The sequence below is a fragment of the Chiloscyllium plagiosum genome, unplaced genomic scaffold, assembly GCF_037043375.1.
Source record: "Chiloscyllium plagiosum isolate Xiang-an unplaced genomic scaffold, Cpla_swu_hap1 HiC_scaffold_9, whole genome shotgun sequence".
Taxonomy (NCBI): domain Eukaryota; kingdom Metazoa; phylum Chordata; class Chondrichthyes; order Orectolobiformes; family Hemiscylliidae; genus Chiloscyllium; species Chiloscyllium plagiosum.
The window spans coordinates 101,265,632-101,291,995 of NW_028270147.1; the positions used below are offsets into that span (position 1 = coordinate 101,265,632).

The 26,364-nt window shown below is 49.4% G+C and overlaps 1 protein-coding gene across 1 annotated transcript in view; it reads right to left on the bottom strand.

Annotated features, from left to right (window-relative positions):
- Positions 1-26,364, bottom strand: part of LOC122546864 (putative voltage-dependent R-type calcium channel subunit alpha-1E) — a 108,936-nt gene that overhangs the window by 25,879 nt on the left and 56,693 nt on the right. The window contains exons 7-12 of the mRNA XM_087990242.1: positions 26,197-26,302; positions 24,465-24,572; positions 23,667-23,767; positions 15,795-15,901; positions 5,230-5,341; positions 891-995 (exon numbers count right to left, since the gene is read on the bottom strand). Coding sequence (XP_087846368.1) covers positions 891-995; positions 5,230-5,341; positions 15,795-15,901; positions 23,667-23,767; positions 24,465-24,572; positions 26,197-26,302 — 639 coding nt within the window. The remainder of the gene's footprint in view (positions 1-890; positions 996-5,229; positions 5,342-15,794; positions 15,902-23,666; positions 23,768-24,464; positions 24,573-26,196; positions 26,303-26,364) is intronic.

The following is a 26,364-nucleotide window of genomic DNA, read 5'->3' on the forward strand; positions in this document are numbered from 1 at the left end:
GCCCTCTAGTTCTGGACTCCCTGACATCAGGGAAAAGACTTTGTCTATTTATCCTATCCATGCCCCTCATGATTTTATCAACCTCATGATTTTATAAACCTCTATAAGTTCACCCCTCAGCCTCTGACGCTCCATGGAAAACTGCCCTAGCCTATTTAACCTATAGCTATTTAACCTATAGCCTAGCCTATAGCTCAAATCCTCCAACCCTGGCAACATCCTTACAAATATTTTCTGAACCCTTTCAAGTTTCACAAAATCTTTCCAATAGGAAGGAGACCAGAATTGCACACAATATTCCAACAGTGGCCTAACCAATGTCCTGTACAGCCGCAACATGACCTCCCATCTCCTGTACTCAATACTCTGACCAATAAAGGAAAGCATAACAAATGCCTTCTTCACTATCCTATCTACCTGTGACTCCACTTTCAAGGAGCTATGAACCTGCACTCCAAGGTCTCTTTGTTCAGCAACACTCCCTAGGACCTTACCATTAAGTGTATAAGTCCTGCTAAGATTTGCTTTCCCAAGATGCGGCACCTTGTATTTATCTGAATTAAACTCCATCTGCCACTTCTCAGCCCATTGGCCCATCTGGTCAAGATCCTGTTGTAATCTGATGTAGCCCTCTTCACTGTCCACTACACCTCCAACTTTGGTATCATCTGCAAACTTACTAACTGTACCCCTTATGCTCACATCCAAATCATTTATGTAAATGATGAAAAGTAGAAGGTTTGCTCAGGTTATGGAAAGGAAATGATGAAGGAAATCAGGAATTTACTAGCACGGGGATCAAGAACAGGAGACATACCTTTACGTCACTGCGTGAACCGGAGAAAGAAGCACAGACATTAGTTTAGACAAAGACAGGAAAGAGGAGTTACCTCAGACTCCAGCTCCAGTCGTGGCATTGACACAGCTCGTCCTTGGTTTTCGATGGGGAGGTAATGGCTGTTGTGGGGATACCGCAGTCTTCCTTTTTCTAGCTCCTAGTACGTCACAAATTAAAGATGCACAGCCCAGATTAATGCAATATACTCCACTAACAACTGTATACAATCGAAATGTACCTTTCCAAATCAGTAGTCTGGCCACAACTGGAGTATTGGGTTCAGTTCTGAGCACCTTGTTCAAGGAAGGATGTTAAAATCCTATAGAGACTTCAAAGGAGATTTAAGGAATGATACCAGGAATGAGGGATTTTAGATACAAGGAAAGATTAGAAAGATTGGGCTTATTCTCCTCTGCGCAGAGAAGGTGAATTGGTGATTTTATTGAGGCGTTCAAAACTATGGACAATTTTCATTGACATTCTGTTACCATTCGTTGGTATATCACTAATATGGGCTCACACAATTTCAAGATTGTCAGCAAGACAGCTAGGAGTGATTTGAGGAGAAACTTGTTTACTTTGACAGTTAGAAAGTTTTGGAATGTGCTGCCTGGGAGAGGAGTGGAGGTGGATTCCTAAAGAAAGCTGGATATATAGTTGAAGGTCCTGAAGTTCGAAGGCTGTGGGAATCGGACTGGAGAATGGGACTAGCTGGCTAGCTCTTTCTGGAGCCGGTGCAGGCAGGATGGTTCAAATGACCACCTTCTGTACTGTCAAATTCCATGATTCCCTGACCACAAACCTTACTTCCTATTCTCCTGTCTTTTGGTCACAGTTCTGTGTTATCCCTGAAAATGTCTTGTCTTTCGTTCTTTTTATTATAGGATGGCATGGCGGCTCAGTGGTTAGCCCTGCTGTCTCACAGCGCCAGAGACCGGGGTTCGATTCTTACCTCGGGTCACTGCCTGTGTGGAGTTTGCACATTCTGCGTGGGTTTGCTCCGGTTTTCTCCCACGTTCCAAACGATGTGCAGGCCAGGTGAATTGGTCATGTTAAATTGCCCATAGTATTAGGTGCATTAGTCAGGGGGAAATGGGTCTGGGTGGGTTACTCTTCGGAGGGTCGGTGTGGACTGGTTGGGCTAAAGGGCCTGTTTCCACACTGTAGGGAATCTAATCTAATATCAAGTAAATATTTTTAATTGGAAAACCCTGTGCAGGGTTATTTGTCACTGGTTATATTTCCAAATCAGCTCTAAATTTCTATACCATTTCTTCTTTCAGAAAATGACATTCGGTTTGTAATGACCGAACCAACCCAGTGAATTTGAGTTTGAAAAGATATTCCCTTAGTTACCTCCAGGCCTCAGCCTGTCAGAGAAAGCTGAGGTTCTACACAATGTGATTGCTTTCAGGCAAACTTTAGAGCCAATCTGTACATTCGGAGCACGTGTACCTTGCACGGTGAACTGGCTCATGGTTTGTGCATTCACAGGATCCGGCCATGAAAACAGTTTGGAAAATATTGAAAAACTGCCTTCTCCAAAAGACTTGGAACACCCTCACTAAACTGAAACACCCTCACTAAACTGAAACACCCTCACTAAACTGAAACACCCTCACTAAACCGAAACACCCTCACTAAACTGAATCCTCAAACCTTAGTTAGATTCATAGCACAGTGCAGAAGGAGGCCATTTGGCCCATCGATTCTGCGCTGACACTGAAGGCCATCCCACCCACCCACTCTATCCAGATAACCCTTCACTCCATGGCTAATCCACCTAGCCTGAACGTCTGTGGACACTATGGGCAATTTAGCAGGGCCAATCCACCTGACCTGCACACCTTTGGACTGTGGGAGGAAACTGGAGCACCCAGAGGAAACCCACGCAGACACGGGGAGAATGTGCAAACTCCACACAGACAGTCGCCAGAGGCTGAAACCGAACCCAAGTCCTGCTAACCACAAAGCCATCGTGCCAAAAATTAAAAATGAATGTTTTACGTAGTGAATTAATCAGACAATCATCATCTGTGAATTGCACTGTGCTTGAATCTAGATATAAGACACGTTAACATAGAAACGATTGTTGAAAATGTAATTATCAAAAGGTTCTCTGAGCAATTTATTGACTTTAAGGAATTTTTGTTTTAACACTCAGCAAACTGCACATTTATACACGTCAGAGCATTGTTGGTCAATTTTGATTTGCTTTTGAAATGTTGGGCAGCAAATTCATGAAAGATGCTTTCTTTGCTGGTGGACTCATGATTTGCGACTTGCCTGAGCATGAAGCCAGCAAATACATCCCCCTGTATTCCATTTTAAATGATTCTGGAGGGGGATAAATAAAATGGACAGCGGGGAAGGGGAGAGAGGCAGCTGAATGTACACTGGGGCTATGGAGAGTGAGGTGGGAGAACAGATAATGGCTTTTCCTTCCCACTGTCCCCTGACCTCTCTCCCTTCTCATCGCAACCACCCATCTCCCCTCAAACACCTCCCCAAACACCCCCTGCCGACTCGTCACTGTGGGAAGCAAGAGAGGAAATTGCAGTACCATTGGCAATGATCTTTTCGTCTTCACTGTCAACGGGGGTGGTACCAGGGGACTGGAGAGTGGCGAATGTTGTGCCCCTGTTCAAAAAAGGGAATAGGGATAACCCCGGGAATTACAGGCCAGTTAGTCTTACTTCTGTGGTAGGCAAAGTAATGGAAAGGGTACTGAGGGATAGGATTTATGAGTATCTGGAAAGGCACTGCTTGATTAGGGACAGCCAGCACGGATTTGTGAAGGGTAGGTCTTGCCTTACAAGTCTTATTGAATTCTTTGAGGAGGTGACCAAGCATTTGGATGAGGGTACAGCAGTGGATGTAGTGTACATGGATTTTAGTAAGGCATTTGATAAGGTTCCCCATGGTAGGCTTATGCAGAAAATCAGGAGGCATGGGATAGAGGGAAATTTGGCCAATTGGATAGAAAACTGGCTAACCGGTCGAAGTCAGAGAGTGGTGGTAGATGGTAAATATTCAGCCTGGAGCCCAGTTACAAGTGGAGTTCCGCAGGGATCAGTTCTGGGTCCTCCGCTGTTTGTAATTTTTATTAATGACTTGGATGAGGGAGTCGAAGGGTGGGTCAGTAAATTTGCAGATGATACGAAGATTGGTGGAGTTGTGGATAGTGAGGAGGGCTGTTGTCAGCTGCAAAGAGACTTAGATATGATGCAGAGCTGGGCTGAGGAGTGGCAGATGGAGTTCAACCCTGTCAAGTGTGAGGTTGTCCATTTTGGAAAGACAACTAAGAATGCGGAATACAGGGTTAATGGTAGGGTTCTTAGTGAGGTGGAGGAACAGAGGGATCTTGGGGTCTATGTTCATAGATCTTTGAAAGTTGCCACTCAGGTGGATAGAGCTTGTAAGAAGGCCTATGGTGTATTAGCATTCATTAGCAGAGGGATTGAATTCAAGAGTCGTGAAGTGATGTTACAGCTGTACAGGACTTTGGTTAGGCCACTTTTGGAGTACTGTGTGCAGTTCTGGTCGCCTCACTTTAGGAAAGATGTGGAAGCTTTGGAGAGGGTGCAGAGAAGATTTACCAGGATGTTGCCTGGAATGGAGAATAGGTCGTATGAGGATAGGTTGAGAGTGCTAGGCCTTTTCTCGTTGGAACGGCGAAGGATGAGGGGTGACTTGATAGAGGTTTATAAGATGATCAGAGGAATAGATAGAGTAGACAGTCAGAAACTTTTTCCCCGGGTACAACAGAGTGTTACAAGGGGACATAAATTTAAGGTGAAGGGTGGAAGGTATAGGGGAGATGTCAGGGGTGGGTTCTTTACCCAGAGAGTGGTGGGGGCATGGAATGCGCTGCCTGTGGGAGTGGTAGAGTCGGAATCTTTGGTGATCTTTAAGCGGCAATTGGATAGGTACATGGATGGGTGCTTAAGCTAGGACAAATGTTCGGCACAACATCCGTGGGCCGAAGGGCCTGTTCTGTGCTGTATTGTTCTATGTTCTATGTTCTATGTCACTTCCCCTTCCTGGACCTTCCCTCCAACCCTTACCTGAACTGGAAGTGGCACCGTGTCTCTTTGCCACCTCCACACCCCCAAACTGTCATTTCTTTTCTCTCCACTCACTCTAAATCCACCCCCCTCCCCCCCACCCCACCCGATTACTCCAATGCTCCAACCTCCCCCTTCCCACCTCGGTGACTCAGCAGTGTCAGCAACACAGTCTAATTTTCAATACGGCCAGCCCTCGCGGCAACAATGGTGCATCTATCAGACCCAACGGACATGTTTTGGCCCTGTGGAATACACAGCCTTTTCCACACATGCACCTTGATCTGCTCTGATCCCGAGTTTGAATACAAGCTGATTCCTTACCTTTAGCCGCTGGTCACGGAATTCCTCGGCTTGCCTTGTTGACATCCTACTATGCTGGAACATAATCGATGGGGGCAAGGGCACCAGAGGAGCAAACTCACTTCTGCTATCCCTGCCAGGGGCATTGGAATGAAAGACAGAATCCACATAAGTGCCACTCGCAACCGCAGCTTTTGCCGAATCATTTGACAGACATTGAACTGCTTTGGAGGACTGGTCGCTACCGCCTGGCAAGAAACTGTATAGGTCACTTCCAGACAAGGATGATTCCCAAAAGCAGCAATATCAGAATAACTGGGCGACCTGCTGTTTGGGGGATCAACGACATGGAGCAGTGTGCACATGCCATGGATTGGAAAGTGCCACTTCCCTGGATCGCTTCCCTGAGAGACAGAGGGGCGCTCAGTTTGACATCTCATCCGAGAGACGTCTCTACAACAGTGTGGCACACCCTCATCACTGACTCGCCAACAGTGTGGCACTCCCTCAGCACTGACCCACCAACAGTGTGGCACTCCCTCATCACTGACTCGCCAACAGTGTGGCACTCCCTCATCACTGACTCGCCAACAGTGTGGCACTCCCTCAGCACTGACCCACCAACAGTGTGGCACTCCCTCAGCACTGACCCACCAACAGTGTGGCACTCCCTCATCACTGACCCACCAACAGTGTGGCACTCCCTCAGCACTAACCCACTAACAGTGCGGCACTCCCTCATCACTGACCCACCAACAGTGCGGCACTCCCACAGCACTGACCCACCAACAGTGCAACACTCCCACAGCACTGACCCACCAACAGTGTGGCACTCCCTCATCACTGACCCACCAACAGTGCGGCATTCCCACAGCACTGACTCACCAACAGCGCGGCACTCCCACAGCACTGACCCACCAACAGTGCGACACTTCCACAGCACTGACCCACCAACAGTGTGGCACTCCCTCATCACTGACCCACCAACAGTGCAGCACTCCCACAGCACTGACCCACCAACAGTGTGGCACTCCCACAGCACTGACCCAACAACAGTGCAACACTCCCACAGCACTGACCCACCAACAGTGTGGCACTCCCTCATCACTGACCCACCAACAGTGCGGCATTCCCACAGCACTGAGCCACCAACAGTGCGGCACTCCCTCATCACTGACCCACTACCAGTGTGACACTCCCACAGCACTGACCCACCAAAGTGTGGCACTCCCTCATCACTGACCCACCAACAGTGCAGCATTCCCTCAGCACTGACCCACCAACAGTGCAGCACTCCCTCAGCACTGACCCACCAACACTGCGGCACTCCCTCAGCACTGACCCACCAACGGTGTGGCACTCCCACAGCACTGTCCCACCAACAGTGCAGCACTCCCTCATCACTGACCCACCAACAGTGCAGCATTCCCTCAGCACTGACCCACCAACAGTGCAGCACTCCCTCAGCACTGACCCACCAACAGTGCGGCACTCCCTCAGCACTGACCCACCAACAGTGCAGCATTCCCTCAGCACTGACCCACCAACAGTGCGGCACTCCCTCAGCACTGACCCACCAACAGTGCGGCACTCCCTCAGCACTGACCCACCAACAGTGCGGCACTCCCTCAGCACTGACCCACCAACTGTGTGGCACTCCCACAGCACTGACCCACCAACAGTGCGGCACTCCCTCAGCACTGACCCACCAACAGTGCGGCACTCCCTCAGCACTGACCCACCAACAGTGCGGCACTCCCTCATCACTGACCCACCAACAGTGTGGCACTCCCTCATCACTGACCCACCAACAGTGTGGCACTCCCTCATCACTGACCCACCAACAGTGCGGCACTTCCTCAGCACTGACCCACCAACAGTGTGGCACTTCCTCAGCACTGACCCATCAACAGTGTGGCACTCCCACAGCACTGACCCACCAACAGTGCGGCACTCCCTCAGCACTGACCCACCAACAGTGTGGCACTTCCTCAGCACTGACCCATCAACAGTGCGGCACTCCCTCAGTACTGACCCACCAACAGTGTGGCACTCCCTCAGCACTGACCCACTAACAGTGCGGCACTCCCTCATCACTGACACACCAACAGTGTGGCACTCCCTCAGCACTGACCCACTAACAGTGCGGCACTCACTCAGCACTGACCCACCAACAGTGCGGCACTCCCTCAGCACTGACCCACCAACAGTGCGGCACTCCCTCAGCACTGACCCACCAACAGTGTGGCAGTTCCTCAGCACTGACCCACCAACAGTGCGGCACTCCCTCAGCACTGACCCACCAACAGTGTGGCACTCCCTCAGCACTGACCCACCAACAGTGTGGCACTCCCTCAGCACTGACCCACTAACAGTGTGGCACTCCCTCAGCACTGACCCACTAACAGTGCGGCACTCCCTCAGCACTGACCCACTAACAGTGCGACACTCCCTCAGCACTGACCCACCAACAGTGCGGCACTCCCTCAGCACTGACCCACCAACAGTGTGGCACTCCCTCAGCACTGACCCACTAACAGTGCGGCACTCCCTCATCACTGACCCACCAACAGTGCGGCACTCCCTCAGCACTGACCCACCAACAGTGCGGCACTCCCTCATCACTGACCCACCAACAGTGCGGCACTCCCTCAGCACTGACCCACCAACAGTGCGGCACTCCCTCAGCACTGACCCACTAACAGTGCGGTACTCCCTCAGCACTGACCCACCAACAGTGCGGCACTCCCTCAGCACTGACCCACTAACAGTGCGACACTCCCTCAGCACTGACCCACTAACAGTGCGACACTCCCTCAGCACTGACCCACTAACAGTGCGACACTCCCTCAGCACTGACCCACTAACAGTGCGACACTCCCACAGCACTGACCCACTAACAGTGCGACACTCCCTCAGCACTGACCCACCAACAGTGTGGCACTCCCTCATCACTGGCCGTCCGATACTGCAGCATTACCTGAGCACAGACCATTTGACAGTGCAGCACTCCCTGAGCCCTGCACTGCACTCTCAGCCTAGATGATGTGCTCATGTCTCTGGAGTGGATGTGAAGGAACTGCTCCCACTGAGGCCCAGCTGATGGTCCAATACATTATTGGGTTTTGCTGATTTTTTTTTGCATTCATCCACAAGATGGGGGTGTATCTGGCTAGGCCAGCATTTATTGCCCATTCCTAACTGCCCAGAGGACAATTAAGAATCAACCACCTTGTTTGGATCTGGAATCACATCTAGGCCAGGCCAGGCAATGACGGCGGTTTCCTGTCTTAAAGGACATTAATGAAGTAGATGGGCATTTTCCAACAATTGATAACAGTTTCATGGCCATCATTAGACACTTAACGCCACATTTTTTTTTCACTACATTCAAATTCCACCTCCTGCCATGACAGAATTTGAACCCATGACCTGGGTTTCACAAACAACAGACCAGCAATAATACCGCTAGGCCATCGTCACCCGTTATAAGGTAAGCAGCTTCTCCACACACTCACAAGTGGGTAGATTGACAAAGACAGTCACAGCGACAAGAGATTTGCTTGCACCAATTCTTAAAGAGAACGAGTTCCGAGCCAGAAGCCCATCTGACAACGGGCTCAACCGGAACAGGCCGAGTGTCCGGTCGCTGCGGAGGGGTGACCAAGCTCAGGAATGACTGGGAAAGGGTGTGGAGGGTCTGGAGTAGGTTAGGGGGTGATCAGGAGTTGATAAAGAGATGGACGGTCACCAGTGAGTGAATGGTGTGGAGGGTTAGGAGTGGGGCAAAGCGATACTGGGGGGGGTTAAGTAAGTGGGCAAAGAGTTGGCAATCAAATATAACCTGGGAAGATGCTTTTACAGTTGTGGGGGGGGGGGGGGGGGGGGGGGGGGAGGGGGTGGGGGACGGAAACTGCAGACCAGCTACAACACAAAGAGACTTGAGAGCACTTGTGCACCGAACACCAAAAGGGTAGGGCAGGGGATGTTGTCTCCAAGAACTTTACAAAAGCATTTGACAAGTTCCCTCACAGTGGACTGGTCCAGAAGATTAAGTTACATGAGATGCATGGTGAGTTGGCAAGTTGGATGTAAAACAGGCTGGGTCTTAGAAGATAGAGAGTAGTTATGAAGAGGTGTTCTTCTGTCTGGAGATCAGTGACCAATGGTTTTCCAAAGATCAGTGCTAGGACCTCTGGGGTTGCTTATAATTATGTAAATAACTTGGATACAAATGTAGGTGTTTTGATGTTTGCAGATGACATGAGAATTGGTGGAGCTGTGGATAGTGAAGAAGGTTATGAAAGAATACAGCAGGGTCTGGGTCAGTTCGAAAGTTGGGCAAAGAAATGGCAGACAGAGTTTAATCTGGACAAGTGTGAATTGTATTTCAAGAGGTCAATCGCAAGAAGGAAGTATACAGTTAATAGCAGGACCCTTACGAGCAGTGACATACAGAGGGTCCTTGGGCTGCAAGTCTGTAGCTCACTTAAAGTGACAACACAAGTGGATAAGGGGGTTAAAGTAAGCCTATGCCATGGTGGTCTGCAGCAGGTGGGGCATTGAGTAAAAAAGCTGGCAAGCCATGTTGCAGATGTAAAAAAACGTTCGGCACATTTTAGAGTTTTGTGTGGAGTTCTGGTTGCCATACTATAGGAAGGATATAGAGGATTTGTAGAGGGTGCAAAGAGATTTACCAGGATGTTGCCTGGTTTGGAGCATTTAAGCAACAAGGAGAGGTTGGACAAACCTGGATTGTTTTCGCTACAGCATTGCAGTCTGAGGGGTAACCTGACAGAATTATACAAAATTATGGATAGGGTGGATATTCAGAGCTTTTTCTCAGGATGGAAATATCAAAGACTAGGGGGCTTAGGTTTAAGGGGAGAGGGGAAAAGCTCAAGAGAGGTGTGCAAGGTTACAAACTGGGTGGTTAAGTGCCTGGAACACGCTATCAAGTGAGGTAGCTGAAAATGTGTTGCTGGAAAAGTGCAGCAGGTCAGGCAGCATCCAAGGATCAGGAGAATCGACGTTTCGGGCCTGAGCCTGAAGAAGGGCTCATGCCCGAAACATAGAACATAGAACATAGAAGAATACAGCGCAGTACAGGCCCTTCGGCCCTCGATGTTGCGCCGATCCAAGCCCACCTAACCTACACTAGCCCACTATCCTCCATATGCCTATCCAATGCCCGCTTAAATGCCCATAATGAGGGAGAGTCCACCACTGCTACTGGCAGGGCATTCCATGAACTCACGACTCGCTGAGTAAAGAACCTACCCCTAACATCTGTCCTATACCTACCCCCCCTTAATTTAAAGCTATGCCCCCTCGTAATAGCTGACTCCATACGTGGAAAAAGATTCTCACTGTCGACCCTATCTAAACCCCTAATCATCTTGTACACCTCTATCAAGTCACCCCTAAACCTTCTTTTCTCCAATGAAAACAACCCCAAGTGCCTCAGCCTTTCCTCATACGATCATTCTACTATACCAGGCAACATCCTGGTAAACCTCCTCTGCACCCGTTCCAGTGCCTCCACATCCTTCCTATAGTATGGCGACCAAAACTGCACACAATACTCCAGATGCGGCCGCACCAGAGTCTTATACAACTGCAACATGACCTCAGGACTCCGGAACTCAATTCCTCTACCAATAAAAGCCAGTACGCCATATGCCTTCTTCACCGCACTATTTACCTGGGTGGCAACTTTCAAAGATTTGTGTACATGGACACCAAGATCCCTCTGCTCATCCACACTACCAAGTATCCGACCGTTAGCCCAGTACCCCATCTTTTTGTTACTCTTACCAAAGTGAATCACCTCACACTTACCTACATTGAACTCCATTTGCCACCTTTCTGCCCAGTTCTGCAGCTTATCTATATCCCGCTGTAACCTGCCACATCCTTCCTCACTGTCTACAACTCCTCCGACTTTCGTATCATCCGCAAACGTGCTCACCCAACCTTCTAACCCCTCCTCCAGGTCATTTATAAAAATGACAAACAGCAATGGTCCCAAAACAGATCCTTGCGGAACACCGCTAGTGACGGCACTCCAAGATGAACCTTTGCCATCAACTACTACCCTCTGTCTTCTTCCAGCCAGCCAACTCCTAATCCAAACCTCCAACTCACCCTCAATGCCATACCTCCGTATTTTTTGCAGTAGTCTACCATGGGGAACCTTATCAAACGCCTTACTAAAATCCATATACACCACATCTACTGCTTTCCCCTCGTCCACCTCCTTAGTCACCTTCTCAAAGAATTCAATAAGGTTTGTGAGGCACGACCTGCCCTTCACAAAACCATGTTGACTATCCTTGATCACATTATTCCTATCCAGATGTTCATAAATCCTATCCCTTACAATTCTCTCTAAGATTTTGCCCACAACAGAAGTGAGACTCACCGACCTATAGTTACTAGGGTTATCCCTACTCCCCTTCTTGAACAAGGGAACCACATTTGCTAGCCTCCAATCTTCTGGCACTACTCCTGTAGATAACGTCGATTCTCCTGATCCTTGGATGCTGCCTGACCTGCTGCGCTTTTCCAGCAACACATTTTCAGCTCTGATCTCCAGCATCTGCAGACCTCACTTTCTCCTATCAAGCGAGGTAGCAATGTTTCAGAGGTACTTAGATGGAGACATGAACAGGGCAGGCGATAGAAGGATAGGGATTAATTTAAGATGGCATCATGGTTGGCACAGGTGTGGTGGGCAGAAGGACCTGTTCCTCTGCTGTCAAATGTTCTACGTCTTACTGCAATTATACAGGGTGATGGCGAAGCAACACCTGGAGTACTGTGAATAGTTTCGGTTCCTTATTTCAGGAAAGATATCACTCCATTGGCGGCAGAGAGGTTTCAGAGGTTCAGACAAGGTTCGCTCGAATGGTCCCTGGTCTGGAGGGATTGTCTTTTGAGCAAAGGTTAAACATCGCTGGGACTCTACTCATTGGAGTATAGCAGAATGAGAGGTGAAACATCATTGAAACATCACCGGTTATTAAGGGGCTTGATAGGGTCAATGCTGAGACAATCTTTCCCCTAATGTGAGAGCCTAGCACCAAAGAGCAGAGTCACAGTATAAAGGGGTGCCAAACTAAAACTGAGATGAAGAAGAATTTCATTACTCGGCAGGTTGATTGTCGTGGAACCCCTTGCCACAGAGGAGAGCTCTTGCACATAGTTAAGGCTGAGATCGATAGGCTCTTGATCAGTCAGGGAATCAAGAGCTCTGGGGATAGGGCATGAAAGTGGAGGTGAGGAATGTGGTATCAGCCCATGATCCTGTGGAATGGGGGAGCAGGTCTGAGAGGCTGAACAGCTTCACACTGTTCCCATTTTTTGTGGTTTCATAATCAGGATTGGGGCAGTGGGTCAGGAGTCGGTGAATGGGGTGGAGGGTCAGGACTAATGACTGGGTGAAGGGTGAGGAGTGGGGGAGTGTGGTGGAGGGTGAGGAGTGGGGGAGTGTGGGTGAGGAGTGGGGGAGTGTGGGGGAGGGTGAGGAGTGGGGGTGTGTGGGTGAGGAGTGGGGGAGTGTGGAGGAGGGTGAGGAGTGGGGGAGTGTGGGTGAGGAGTGGGGGAGTATGGAGGAGGGTGAGGAGTGGGGGAGTGTGGGTGAGGAGCGGGTGAGTGTGGGGGAGGGTGAGGAGTGGGGGAGTGTGGGCGAGGAGTGGGGGAGTGTGGGGGAGGGTGAGGAGTGGGGGAGTGTGGGTGAGGAGTGGGGGAGTGTGGGGGAGGGTGAGGAGTGGGGGAGTGTGGGTGAGGAGTGGGGGAGTGTGGGTGAGGAGTGGGGGAGTGTGGGCGAGGGTGAGGAGTGGGGGAGTGTGGGTGAGGAGTGGGGGAGGGTGGGGGAGGAGTGGGGGAGTGTGGGGGAGGGTGAGGAGTGGGGGAGTGTGGGTGAGGAGTGGGGGAGTGTGGGGGAGGGTGATGAATGGGGGAGTGTGGGTGAGGAGTGGGGGAGTGTGTGGGAGGGTGAGGAGTGGGGGAGTGTGGGGGAGGAGTGGGGGAGTGTGGAGGAGGGTGAGGAGTGGGAGAGTGTGGAGGAGGGTGAGGAGTGGTGACTGAGTGGAGGGTGAGGAGTGGGGGAGTGTGGTGGAAGGTGAGGAGTGGGGGAGAGTGGAGGAGGGTGAGGAGTGGGGGATTGTGGTGGAGGGTGAGGAGTGGGGGAGTGTGGTGGAGGGTGAGGAGTGGGGGAGTGTGGTGGAAGGTGAGGAGTGGGAGAGAGTGGAGGAGGGTGAGGAGTGGGGGAGTATGGTGGAGGATGAGGAGTGGGGGTGCATGGGGGAGGGTGAGGAGTGGGAGAGAGTGGAGGAGGGTGAGGAGTGGGGGAGTATGGTGGAAGGTGAGGAGTGGGAGAGAGTGAAGGAGGGTGAGGAGTGGGGGAGTGTGGAGGAGGGTGAGGAGTGGGGGAGTGTGGTGGAGGGTGAGGAGTGGGGGAGTGTGGTGGAGGGTGAGGAGTGGGAGAGAGTGGGGAGGGGGAGGAGTGGGAGAGTATGGATGAGGGTGAGGAGTGGGGGGTTTTGGGGGAGGGTCAGGAGTGGTGACTGGGTGGAGGGTGAGGAGTGGGGGAGTTTGGGGGAGGGTGAGGAGTGGGGGAGTGTGGAGGAGGGTGAGGAGTGGGAGAGAGTGGAGGAGGGTGAGGAGTGGGAGAGTATGGTGGAAGGTGAGGAGTGGGGGAGTGTGGTGGAGGGTGAGGAGTGGGGGAGTGTGGTGGAGGGTGAGGAGTGGGGGAGTATGGTGGAAGGTGAGGAGTGGGAGAGAGTGGTGGAGGGTGAGGATTCGGAGAGTGTGGAGGAGGGTGAGGAGTGGGGGATTTTGGGGGAGGGTCAGGAGTGGTGACTGGGTGGAGGGTGAGGAGTGGGGCAGTTTGGGGGAGGGTGAGGAGTGGGGGAGTGTGGAGGAGGGTGAGGAGTGGGAGAGTGTGGAGGAGGGTGAGGAGTGGGGGAGTATGGTGGAAGGTGAGGAGTGGGGGAGTGTGGGGGAGGGGGAGGAGTGGGGGAGTGTGGTGGAGGGTGAGGAGTGGGGGAGTGTGGTGGAGGGTGAGGAGTGGGGGAGTGTGGTGGAAGGTGAGGAGTGGGGGAGTGTGGTGGAGGGTGAGGAGTGGGGGAGTATGGTGGAGGGTGAGGAGTGGGAGAGTGTGGGTGAGGAGTGGGGGAGTGTGGTGGAAGGTGAGGAGTGGAGGAGTGTGGAGGAGGGTGAGGAGTGGGGGAGTGTGGTGGAGTGTGAGGAGTGGGGGAGTGTGGTGGAGGGTGAGGAGTGGGGGAGTGTGGAGGAGGGTGAGGAGTGGGGGAGTGTGGTGGAGGGTGAGGAGTGGGGGAGTGTGGAGGAGGGTGAGGAGTGGGGGAGTGTGGTGGAGGGTGAGGAGTGGGGGAGTGTGGTGGAGGGTGAGGAGTGGGGGAGTGTGGAGGAGGGTGAGGAGTGGGGGAGTGTGGTGGAGGGTGAGGAGTGGGGGAGTGTGGAGGAGGGTGAGGAGTGGGGGAGTGTGGAGGAGGGTGAGGAGTGGGGGAGTGTGGTGGAGGGTGAGGAGTCGGGGAGTGTGGTGGAGGGTGAGGAGTGGGGGAGTGTGGTGGAGGGTGAGGAGTGGGGGAGTGTGGTGGAGGGTGAGGAGTGGGGGAGTGTGGAGGAGGGTGAGGAGTGGGGGAGTGTGGAGGAGGGTGAGGAGTGGGGGAGCGTGGTGGAGTGAGAGGAGTGGGGGAGTGTGGTGGAGGGTGAGGAGTGGGGGAGTGTGGAGGAGGGTGAGGAGTGGGGTAGCGTGGTGGAGTGAGAGGAGTGGGGGAGTGTGGTGGAGGGTGAGGAGTGGGGGAGTGTGGAGGAGGGTGAGGAGTGGGGGAGCGTGGTGGAGTGAGAGGAGTGGGGGAGTGTGGTGGAAGGTGAGGAGTGGGGGAGTGTGGTGGAGGGTGAGGAGTGGGGGAGTGTGGTGGAGGGTGAGGAGTGGGGGAGTGTGGCGGAAGGTGAGGAGTGGGGGAGTGTGGCGGAAGGTGAGGAGTGGGGGAGTGTGGCGGAAGGTGAGGAGTGGGGGAGTGTGGGGGAGGGTGAGGAGTGGGGGAGTGTGGCGGAAGGTGAGGAGTGGGGGAGTGTGGTGGAGGGTGAGGAGTGGGGGAGTGTGGCGGAAGGTGAGGAGTGGGGGAGTGTGGCGGAAGGTGAGGAGTGGGGGAGTGTGGGGGAGGGTGAGGAGTGGGGGAGTGTGGAGGAGGGTGAGGAGTGGGGGAGTGTGGCGGAAGGTGAGGAGTGGGGGAGTGTGGCGGAAGGTGAGGAGTGGGGGAGTGTGGAGGAGGGTCAGGAGTGGGGGAGTGTGGAGGAGGGTGAGGAGTGGGGGAGTGTGGAGGAGGGTCAGGAATGGGGAGGAGAGTGAGGAGTGCCAGTCAACAGAAGAGTGAGAGTGAAGATAGGGATGAGTCATGATGGAAAGGAATGCGTGAACAGCCCTCATGGGCTGAATGTCCACGTGGGCAGTGAGAAAATGCCGATGTGAGTTTGAAGGTGGAAATCAGCTGAGTTTCCATCATCCTTTGCTATATCTTAAGGCACTATCTGAGACACTGTCATCATGTGGAACTTACATGTCATGGCCCATGTCTGGGTGCAGAAAAGGCAGCGCTTTGGTACTGGAGATAATCTGTGGGGGCAGAGACGAAGCCTCCATCCGCTGGAACATCGGTGTTCGACTCTAAACAAAGAACAAATTTGCAATCGCTCCGTGTTACAGAGACGTGTCCCGGAGACACCTGACTATAGTTTTCCTTGCTGTAAAAATCCAATATCGAGCTTCCACTAACAAATAGTCGCACCCTCTCCCTTTGTTCCCTCTTCCCTTGTGTGTCTTCAGTTGTAGGAGCTGGTCACAGGAATGGGACTTACACCGACAAACTACCAACTGACTCAAAATCCAGTGTTAACCCACGTTAGTGTCCAGTGTTAACCCACGTTAGTGTCCAGTGTTAACCCACGTTAGTGTCCAGTGTTAACCCACGTTAGTGTACAGTGTTAACCCACGTTAGTGTCCAGTGTTAACCCACGTTAGTGTACAGTGTTAACCCATGTTAGTGTCCAGTGTTAACCCACGTTAGTGTACAGTGTTAACCCACGTTAGTGTCCAGTGTTAACCCACGTTAGTGTCCAGTGTTAACCCACGTTAGTGTCCAGTGTTAACCCACGTTGGTGTCCAGTGTTAACCCACGTTAGTGTCCAGTGTTAACCCACGTTAGTGTCCAGTGTTAACCCATGTTAGTGTACAGTGTTAACCCACGTTAGTGTCCAGTGTTAACCCACGTTAGTGTACAGTGTTAACCCACGTTAGTGTCCAGTGTTAACCCACGTTAGTGTACAGTGTTAACCCATGTTAGTGTCCAGTGTTAACCCACGTTAGTGTACAGTGTTAACCCATGTTAGTGTCCAGTGTTAACCCATGTTAGTGTCCAGTGTTTACCCACGTTAGTGTACAGTGTTAACCCATGTTAGTGTACAGTGTTAACCCACGTTAGTGTCCAGTGTTAACCCACGTTAGTGTACAGTGTTAACCCACGTTAGTGTACAGTGTTAACCCACGTTAGTGTCCAGTGTTAACCCACGTTAGTGTACAGTGTTAACCCACGTTAGTGTACAGTGTTAACCCATGTAAGTGTACAGTGTTAACCCACGTTAGTGTCCAGTGTTAACCCACGTTAGTGTACAGTGTTAACCCATGTTAGTGTACAGTGTTAACCCACGTTAGTGTCCAGTGTTAACCCATGTTAGTGTCCAGTGTTAACCCACGTTAGTGTACAGTGTTAACCCATGTTAGTGTACAGTGTTAACCCACGTTAGTGTCCAGTGTTAACCCACGTTAGTGTACAGTGTTAACCCACGTTAGTGTACAGTGTTAACCCATGTTAGTGTCCAGTGTTAACCCACGTTAGTGTACAGTGTTAACCCATGTTAGTGTACAGTGTTAACCCACGTTAGTGTCCAGTGTTAACCCATGTTAGTGTACAGTGTTAACCCACGTTAGTGTACAGTGTTAACCCACGTTAGTGTCCAGTGTTAACCCACGTTAGTGTCCAGTGTTAACCCACGTTAGTGTACAGTGTTAACTCACGTTAGTGTACAGTGTTAACCCACGTTAGTGTCCAGTGTTAACCCATGTTAGTGTCCAGTGTTAACCCATGTTAGTGTACAGTGTTAACCCACGTTAGTGTCCCGTGTTAACCCACGTTAGTGTACAGTGTTAACCCACGTTAGTGTCCAGTGTTAACCCACGTTAGTGTACAGTGTTAACCCACGTTAGTGTCCAATGTTAACCCACGTTAGTGTCCAGTGTTAACCCATGTTAGTGTACAGTGTTAACCCACGTTAGTGTACAGTGTTAACCCACGTTAGTGTCCAGTGTTAACCCACGTTAGTGTCCAGTGTTAACCCACGTTAGTGTACAGTGTTAACTCACGTTAGTGTACAGTGTTAACCCACGTTAGTGTCCAGTGTTAACCCATGTTAGTGTCCAGTGTTAACCCATGTTAGTGTACAGTGTTAACCCACGTTAGTGTCCCGTGTTAACCCACGTTAGTGTACAGTGTTAACCCACGTTAGTGTCCAGTGTTAACCCACGTTAGTGTACAGTGTTAACCCACGTTAGTGTCCAATGTTAACCCACGTTAGTGTCCAGTGTTAACCCACGTTAGTGTACAGTGTTAACCCACGTTAGTGTCCAGTGTTAACCCACGTTAGTGTCCAGTGTTAACCCATGTTAGTGTACAGTGTTAACCCACGTTAGTGTACAGTGTTAACCCATGTTAGTGTACAGTGTTAACCCACGTTAGTGTCCAGTGTTAACCCACGTTAGTGTACAGTGTTAACCCACGTTAGTGTCCAGTGTTAACCCACGTTAGTGTACTGTGTTAACCCACGTTAGTGTACAGTGTTAACCCACGTTAGTGTCCAGTGTTAACCCACGTTAGTGTACAGTGTTAACCCATGTTAGTGTACAGTGTTAACCCACGTTAGTGTCCAGTGTTAACCCACGTTAGTGTACTGTGTTAACCCACGTTAGTGTACAGTGTTAACCCACGTTAGTGTCCAGTGTTAACCCACGTTAGTGTACTGTGTTAACCCACGTTAGTGTACAGTGTTAACCCACGTTAGTGTCCAGTGTTAACCCACGATAGTGTCCAGTGTTAACCCACGTTAGTGTCCAGTGTTAACCCACGTTAGTGTCCAATGTTAACCCATGTTAGTGTCCAGTGTTAACCCATGTTAGTGTACAGTGTTAACCCATGTTAGTGTCCAGTGTTAACCCACGTTAGTGTCCAGTGTTAACCCACGTTAGTGTCCAGTGTTAACCCACGTTAGTGTACAGTGTTAACCCACGTTAGTGTCCAGTGTTAACCCATGTTAGTGTCCAGTGTTAACCCACGTTAGTGTCCAGTGTTAACCCACGTTAGTGTACAGTGTTAACCCACGTTAGTGTCCAATGTTAACCCACGTTAGTGTCCAGTGTTAACCCACGTTAGTGTCCAGTGTTAACCCATGTTAGTGTACAGTGTTAACCCACGTTAGTGTCCAGTGTTAACCCACGTTAGTGTCCAGTGTTAACCCACGTTAGTGTACAGTGTTAACCCACGTTAGTGTCCAGTGTTAACCCACGTTAGTGTACAGTGTTAACCCATGTTAGTGTACAGTGTTAACCCACGTTAGTGTCCCGTGTTAACCCACGTTAGTGTACAGTGTTAACCCACGTTAGTGTCCAGTGTTAACCCACGTTAGTGTACAGTGTTAACCCACGTTAGTGTCCAATGTTAACCCACGTTAGTGTCCAGTGTTAACCCACGTTAGTGTACAGTGTTAACCCACGTTAGTGTCCAGTGTTAACCCACGTTAGTGTCCAGTGTTAACCCATGTTAGTGTACAGTGTTAACCCACGTTAGTGTACAGTGTTAACCCATGTTAGTGTACAGTGTTAACCCACGTTAGTGTCCAGTGTTAACCCACGTTAGTGTACAGTGTTAACCCACGTTAGTGTCCAGTGTTAACCCACGTTAGTGTACAGTGTTAACCCATGTTAGTGTACAGTGTTAACCCACGTTAGTGTCCAGTGTTAACCCACGTTAGTGTACAGTGTTAACCCACGTTAGTGTACAGTGTTAACCCACGTTAGTGTCCAGTGTTAACCCACGTTAGTGTACAGTGTTAACCCACGTTAGTGTCCAGTGTTAACCCATGTTAGTGTACAGTGTTAACCCACGTTAGTGTACAGTGTTAACCCACGTTAGTGTCCAGTGTTAACCCACGTTAGTGTACAGTGTTAACCCACGTTAGTGTCCAGTGTTAACCCACGTTAGTGTACAGTGTTAACCCACGTTAGTGTCCAGTGTTAACCCACGTTAGTGTCCAGTGTTAACCCATGTTAGTGTCCAGTGTTAACCCATGTTAGTGTACAGTGTTAACCCATGTTAGTGTACAGTGTTAACCCACGTTAGTGTCCAGTGTTAACCCACGTTAGTGTACAGTGTTAACCCACGTTAGTGTCCAGTGTTAACCCACGTTAGTGTACAGTGTTAACCCACGTTAGTGTCCAGTGTTAACCCATGTTAGTGTCCAGTGTTAACCCACGTTAGTGTACAGTGTTAACCCACGTTAGTGTCCAGTGTTAACCCACGTTAGTGTACAGTGTTAACCCACGTTAGTGTCCAGTGTTAACCCACGTTAGTGTACAGTGTTAACCCACGGTAGTGTCCAGTGTTAACCCACGTTAGTGTACAGTGTTAACCCACGTTAGTGTCCAGTGTTAACCCACGTTAGTGTACAGTGTTAACCCACGTTAGTGTCCAGTGTTAACCCACGTTAGTGTACAGTGTTAACCCACGTTAGTGTACAGTGTTAACCCACGTTAGTGTCCAGTGTTAACCCACGTTAGTGTACAGTGTTAACCCACGTTAGTGTCCAGTGTTAACCCACATTAGTGTACAGTGTTAACCCATGTTAGTGTACAGTGTTAACCCACGTTAGTGTACAGTGTTAACCCACGTTAGTGTCCAGTGTTAACCCACGTTAGTGTACAGTGTTAACCCACGTTAGTGTCCAGTGTTAACCCACGTTAGTGTACAGTGTTAACCCACGTTAGTGTCCAGTGTTAACCCACGTTAGTGTCCAGTGTTAACCCACGTTAGTGTACAGTGTTAACCCACGTTAGTGTCCAGTGTTAACCCACGTTAGTGTCCAGTGTTAACCCACGTTAGTGTACAGTGTTAACCCACGTTAGTGTCCAGTGTTAACCCACGTTAGTGTACAGTGTTAACCCATGTTAGTGTACAGTGTTAACCCACGTTAGTGTACAGTGTTAACCCATGTTAGTGTACAGTGTTAACCCACGTTAGTGTCCAGTGTTAACCCATGTTAGTGTACAGTGTTAACCCATGTTAGTGTCCAGTGTTAACCCACGTTAGTGTACAGTGTTAACCCACGTTAGTGTCCAGTGTTAACCCACGTTAGTGTACAGTGTTAACCCACGTTACTGTCCAGTGTTAACCCACGTTAGTGTACTGTGTTAACCCACGTTAGTGTACAGTGTTAACCCACGTTAGTGTCCAGTGTTAACCCACGTTAGTGTACAGTGTTAACCCACGTTAGTGTCCAGTGTTAACCCACGTTAGTGTCCAGTGTTAACCCATGTTAGTGTCCAGTGTTAACCCACGTTAGTGTCCAGTGTTAACCCACGTTAGTGTCCAGTGTTAACCCACGTTAGTGTACAGTGTTAACCCACGTTAGTGTCCAGTGTTAACCCACGTTAGTGTACAGTGTTACACAGTGTAACCCACGTTAGTGTACAGTGTTAACCCACGTTAGTGTCCAGTGTTAACCCACGTTAGTGTCCAGTGTTAACCCATGTTAGTGTCCAGTGTTAACCCACGTTAGTGTACAGTGTTAACCCACGTTAGTGTCCAGTGTTAACCCACGTTAGTGTACAGTGTTAACCCACGTTAGTGTCCAGTGTTAACCCATGTTAGTGTCCAGTGTTAACCCACGTTAGTGTCCAGTGTTAACCCATGTTAGTGTCCAGTGTTAACCCATGTTAGTGTACAGTGTTAACCCACGTTAGTGTCCAGTGTTAACCCACGTTAGTGTACAGTGTTAACCCACGTTAGTGTCCAATGTTAACCCACGTTAGTGTCCAGTGTTAACCCACGTTAGTGTCCAATGTTAACCCACGTTAGTGTACAGTGTTAACCCACGTTAGTGTCCAATGTTAACCCACGTTAGTGTCCAGTGTTAACCCACGTTAGTGTCCAGTGTTAACCCACGTTAGTGTACAGTGTTAACCCACGTTAGTGTCCAGTGTTAACCCACGTTAGTGTACAGTGTTAACCCACGTTAGTGTCCAGTGTTAACCCACGTTAGTGTACAGTGTTAACCCACGTTAGTGTACAGTGTTAACCCACGTTAGTGTACAGTGTTAACCCACGTTAGTGTCCAGTGTTAACCCATGTTAGTGTACAGTGTTAACCCACGTTAGTGTCCAGTGTTAACCCACGTTAGTGTCCAGTGTTAACCCATGTTAGTGTCCAGTGTTAACCCATGTTAGTGTCCAGTGTTAACCCACGTTAGTGTACAGTGTTAACCCACGTTAGTGTCCAGTGTTAACCCACGTTAGTGTCCAGTGTTAACCCATGTTAGTGTCCAGTGTTAACCCACGTTAGTGTCCAATGTTAACCCACGTTAGTGTACAGTGTTAACCCATGTTAGTGTCCAGTGTTAACCCACGTTAGTGTCCAGTGTTAACCCACGTTAGTGTACAGTGTTAACCCACGTTAGTGTCCAGTGTTAACCCATGTTAGTGTCCAGTGTTAACCCATGTTAGTGTCCAATGTTAACCCACGTTAGTGTCCAGTGTTAACCCACGTTAGTGTCCAGTGTTAACCCACGTTAGTGTACAGTGTTAACTCACGTTAGTGTCCAGTGTTAACCCATGTTAGTGTCCAGTGTTAACCCATGTTAGTGTCCAGTGTTTACCCACGTTAGTGTCCAGTGTTAACCCATGTTAGTGTCCAGTGTTAACTCACGTTAGTGTCCAGTGTTAACCCACGTTAGTGTCCAGTGTTAACCCATGTTAGTGTACAGGGTTAACCCACGTTAGTGTCCAGTGTTAACCCACGTTAGTGTACAGTGTTAACCCACGTTAGTGTCCAGTGTTAACCCACGTTAGTGTACAGTGTTAACCCATGTTAGTGTACAGGGTTAACCCACGTTAGTGTACAGTGTTAACCCATGTTAGTGTCCAGTGTTTACCCATGTTAGTGTCCAGTGTTAACCCACGTTAGTGTACAGTGTTAACCCACGTTAGTGTACAGTGTTAACCCACGTTAGTGTCCAGTGTTAACCCACGTTAGTGTCCAGTGTTAACCCACGTTAGTGTCCAGTGTTTACCCACGTTAGTGTCCAGTGTTAACCCACGTTAGTGTCCAGTGTTTACCCACGTTAGTGTTACAGCGGCAGAGAAGGTGCACAAAGTCCGAGATCAATATTAAGTTTAAAATTTGAGAGGTCCATTCAGAAGTCTAATCAGAGTGGGGAAGATGCTGTTCTTGAATGTGTTGGTGTGTTTGTTTAAGCTTTGTTTCTTCTGCCTGTCAGAAGAGCTTGGAAGGGATTATAACCGGGATGGGAGAGGTCTTTGATGATGTCGGCTGCCTTCCTGAGGCAGCGGAAAGTATAGATAAAGGTAGAGAGTCATAGAGATGTACAGCACGGAAACAGACCCTTCGGTCCAACCTGTCCATGCCGACCAGATATCCCAACCCAATCTAGTCCCACCTGCCAGCACCCGGCCCATATCCCTCCAAACCCTTCCTATTCATACACCCATCCAGATGCCTCTTAAATGTTGCAATTGTACCAACCTCCACCACATCCTCTGGCAGCTCATTCCATACACGTACCACCCTCTGTGTGAAAAAGTTGCCACTTAGGTCTCTTTTATATCTTTCCCCTCTCACCCTAAACCTATGCCCTCTCGTTCTGGACTCCCCGACCCCAGGGAAAAGACCTTGTCTATTTATCCTATCCACGCCCCTCATAATTTTGTAAACCTCTATCAGGTCACTCCTCGGCCTCCAACGCTCCAGGGAAAACAGCCCCAGCCTGTTCAGCTTCTCCCTATAGCTCAAACCCTCCAACCCTGACAACATCCTTGTAAATCTTTTCTGATAGCTATCTTGCGTGAAGGATTGGGCTGAATTCACAACTCTCTGTATGTTCAATATAAGTAATGTATGATATATCCTATATATTCTCTTGTGGTATAGAAATGCTACAAAATGTAACTCCCATTCTTGGCCCCATTCCCAACCGCCCCCAAACCCATTCCAGTTCAAACCACATTGCCAATCTCCATCACCAATCCCTACCCGATGTGACCCCTCAGAATCCGTGCTGCAGTTAGGACCAGTTGGCTGTTGGTGCAGTACCTGCTCCTCCTGTAGCTGTTGGTATTTTTTGGTTTTACTCTGCTTGTAGTAATCCATGATCATCATGGCCGCATAGATTTTCCCGATTGTAAGGTCAGTGGCTGGAGAAGAGAAAGGGGCTGGGTTACTCCTGAGGTTTCTCATACACATACACACTGTAATTGAATTGAATTAGGTCTATCGTCACATGTACTCACACGAGTACACTGAAAAGTTTTACAAGTCGCTGCATATGGCGCCATCTTAGGTACAAGGTACCTAGGTACAGATTCTTCAGCACAAGTTCTTAGGAAAAAAAATTTAGAAAAATAAAGTAGTAAAAAGTTTGGAGTAACAGTCCTTCCACAATGATATAATTTTAAAAATTAAAAGAGAATTTAAGACTGAGAAATCAGAGGTAAATTATAAAATCACTGCCATATTATATTGAGCAGGGAACATTCATCGGTCACTTAGTCTATAAGTGAGCTACTCAAGGCAGATCTGTAGCCCAATATCTGGTAATTGTTGAAACTGTCAGCCAAAGCCATGGGCAGGAGAAGGGATGAAATCTGGAGTGCCTTATGGATTCCAAGGTCGGAAGAGCATCAGGCTGGATCAAGGAGTTTGAGATCAGGAGAGGAGACTCATCATAAAGGGGTCATTTTTGCAGCACTTTGGAGAATCAGTGTGGACTTGTTGGGCTGAACGGCCTGTTTCCACACTATAGATGTTCAATGAAATTCCATGGAATTTTAAATGAGCTTTTCAGATGCATTTAAGAAAGTTATGGTCTAGGAAAAGCGATGTTTCACTTACGCATGTGGATTGGAACCAGGAGGTCTAAGGTCTTCTGAGGGAGATGAGGCCAAATAGTCATAATCTCCTTTCGTAACTCTGCATCTAACTGCTGCTTATCAGCTCCACCTGAAAGACGGGTTTATTCAAGAACAGCATTATAATGTGTATCTCAAAGTAACCCAACCCTACAAAGACAGCTCACAGTGTACAGATATCTCCCTGAGAGACAGAGCGAGAGAGAGAGGAGCGAGGACTGAGAGACACCAGTCCATGTTACTAGCTCAGTATCTCCATGTTACACCACAGTTACTAGCGGTGTTCCGCAAGGATCTGTTTTGGGACCATTGCTGTTTGTCATTTTTATAAATGACCTGGAGGAGGGGCTAGAAGGTTGGGTGAGCAAGTTTGCGGATGATACGAAAGTCGGTGGAGTTGTTGACAGTGAGGAAGGATGTGTCAGGTTACAGCGGGATATAGATAAGTTGCAGAGCTGGGCAGAAAGGTGGCAAATGGAGTTCAATGTAGGTAAGTGTGAGGTGATTCACTTTGGTAAGAGTAACAAGAAGACGGGGTACTGGGCTAATGGTCTGATACTTGGTAGTGTGGATGAGCAGAGGGATCTTGGTGTCCATGTACACAGATCTTTGAAAGTTGCCACCCAGGTAAATAGTGCAGTGAAGAAGGCATATGGCGTACTGGCTTTTACTGGTAGAGGAATTGAGTTCCGGAGTCCTGAGGTCATGTTGCAGTTGTATAAGACTCTGGTGCGGCCGCATCTGGTGTATTGTGTGCAGTTTTGGTCGCCATACTATAGGAAGGATGTGGAGGCACTGGAACGGGTGCAGAGGAGGTTTACCAGGATGTTGCCTGGTATGGTAGGAAGATCGTATGAGGAAAGGCTGAGGCACTTGGGGTTGTTTTCATTGGAGAAAACAAGGTTTAGGGGTGACTTGATAGAGGTGTACAAGATGATTAGGGGTTTAGATAGGGTCGACAGTGAGAATCTTTTTCCACGTATGGAGTCAGCTATTACAAGGGGGCATAGCTTTAAATTAAGGGGTGGTAGGTATAGGACAGATGTTAGGGGTAGATTCTTTACTCAGCGAGTCATGAGTTCATGGAATGCCCTGCCAGTAGCAGTGGTGGACTCTCCCTCTTTATGGGCATTTAAGCGGGCATTGGATAGGCATATGGAGGATAGTGGGCTAGTGTAGGTTAGGTGGGCTTGGATCGGTGCAACATCGAGGGCCGAAGGGCCTGTACTGCGCTGTATTCTTCTATGTTCTATGTACAGATAGCTCCCTGAGAGACAGACGGGGAGCTGAAAGACAGCAGTCTGCGTACACATCTCTCCCTGAGTGAGGGAGGGTGGTGAGATGCATTATTTGTGTACAATTGTCTTCCTTAGAGCTGGAGACCGAGCTCAGTATCTCTCTTATGACAGATTATGAATGTGCCAAGTAATATGACAGGAAGGCTGTCATAATTTCCTGGATAGTTAGCTTTCTGTCTGGCTGTCTCTCTTCTTAAACAAGACAGTCCTTAAAACCTACCTTATTAACGAAGGTCAGTTCCTCTGATATGTTGCTCAGGCCACATTTTGTGTGGTGATCACTCCTGTGAGACATCTTGGCATCTTTTACTACAATGAAGACACTACAGAAGTGGGAGCCAGTGGTTTTAATCAGGTCCCAAAAGAGAAAGTATGTGTCCTGTTTGGTGTGGCACCAACACTCGAGATCCCTCTTACCTTTCGCAAGCTTGATGTGAAGTGCTGTCCTGATTAGGCCCATGAGGGTAGAAGTGAAATGAACAGTCTTGTCTTCACTCACAGGCATGTTCATCAATACCAGCCTCTATAAAGGACAGGGGATAACAAGTCACAGCCACATCCAGTAAGGCCTCCTTTCCAGAGATT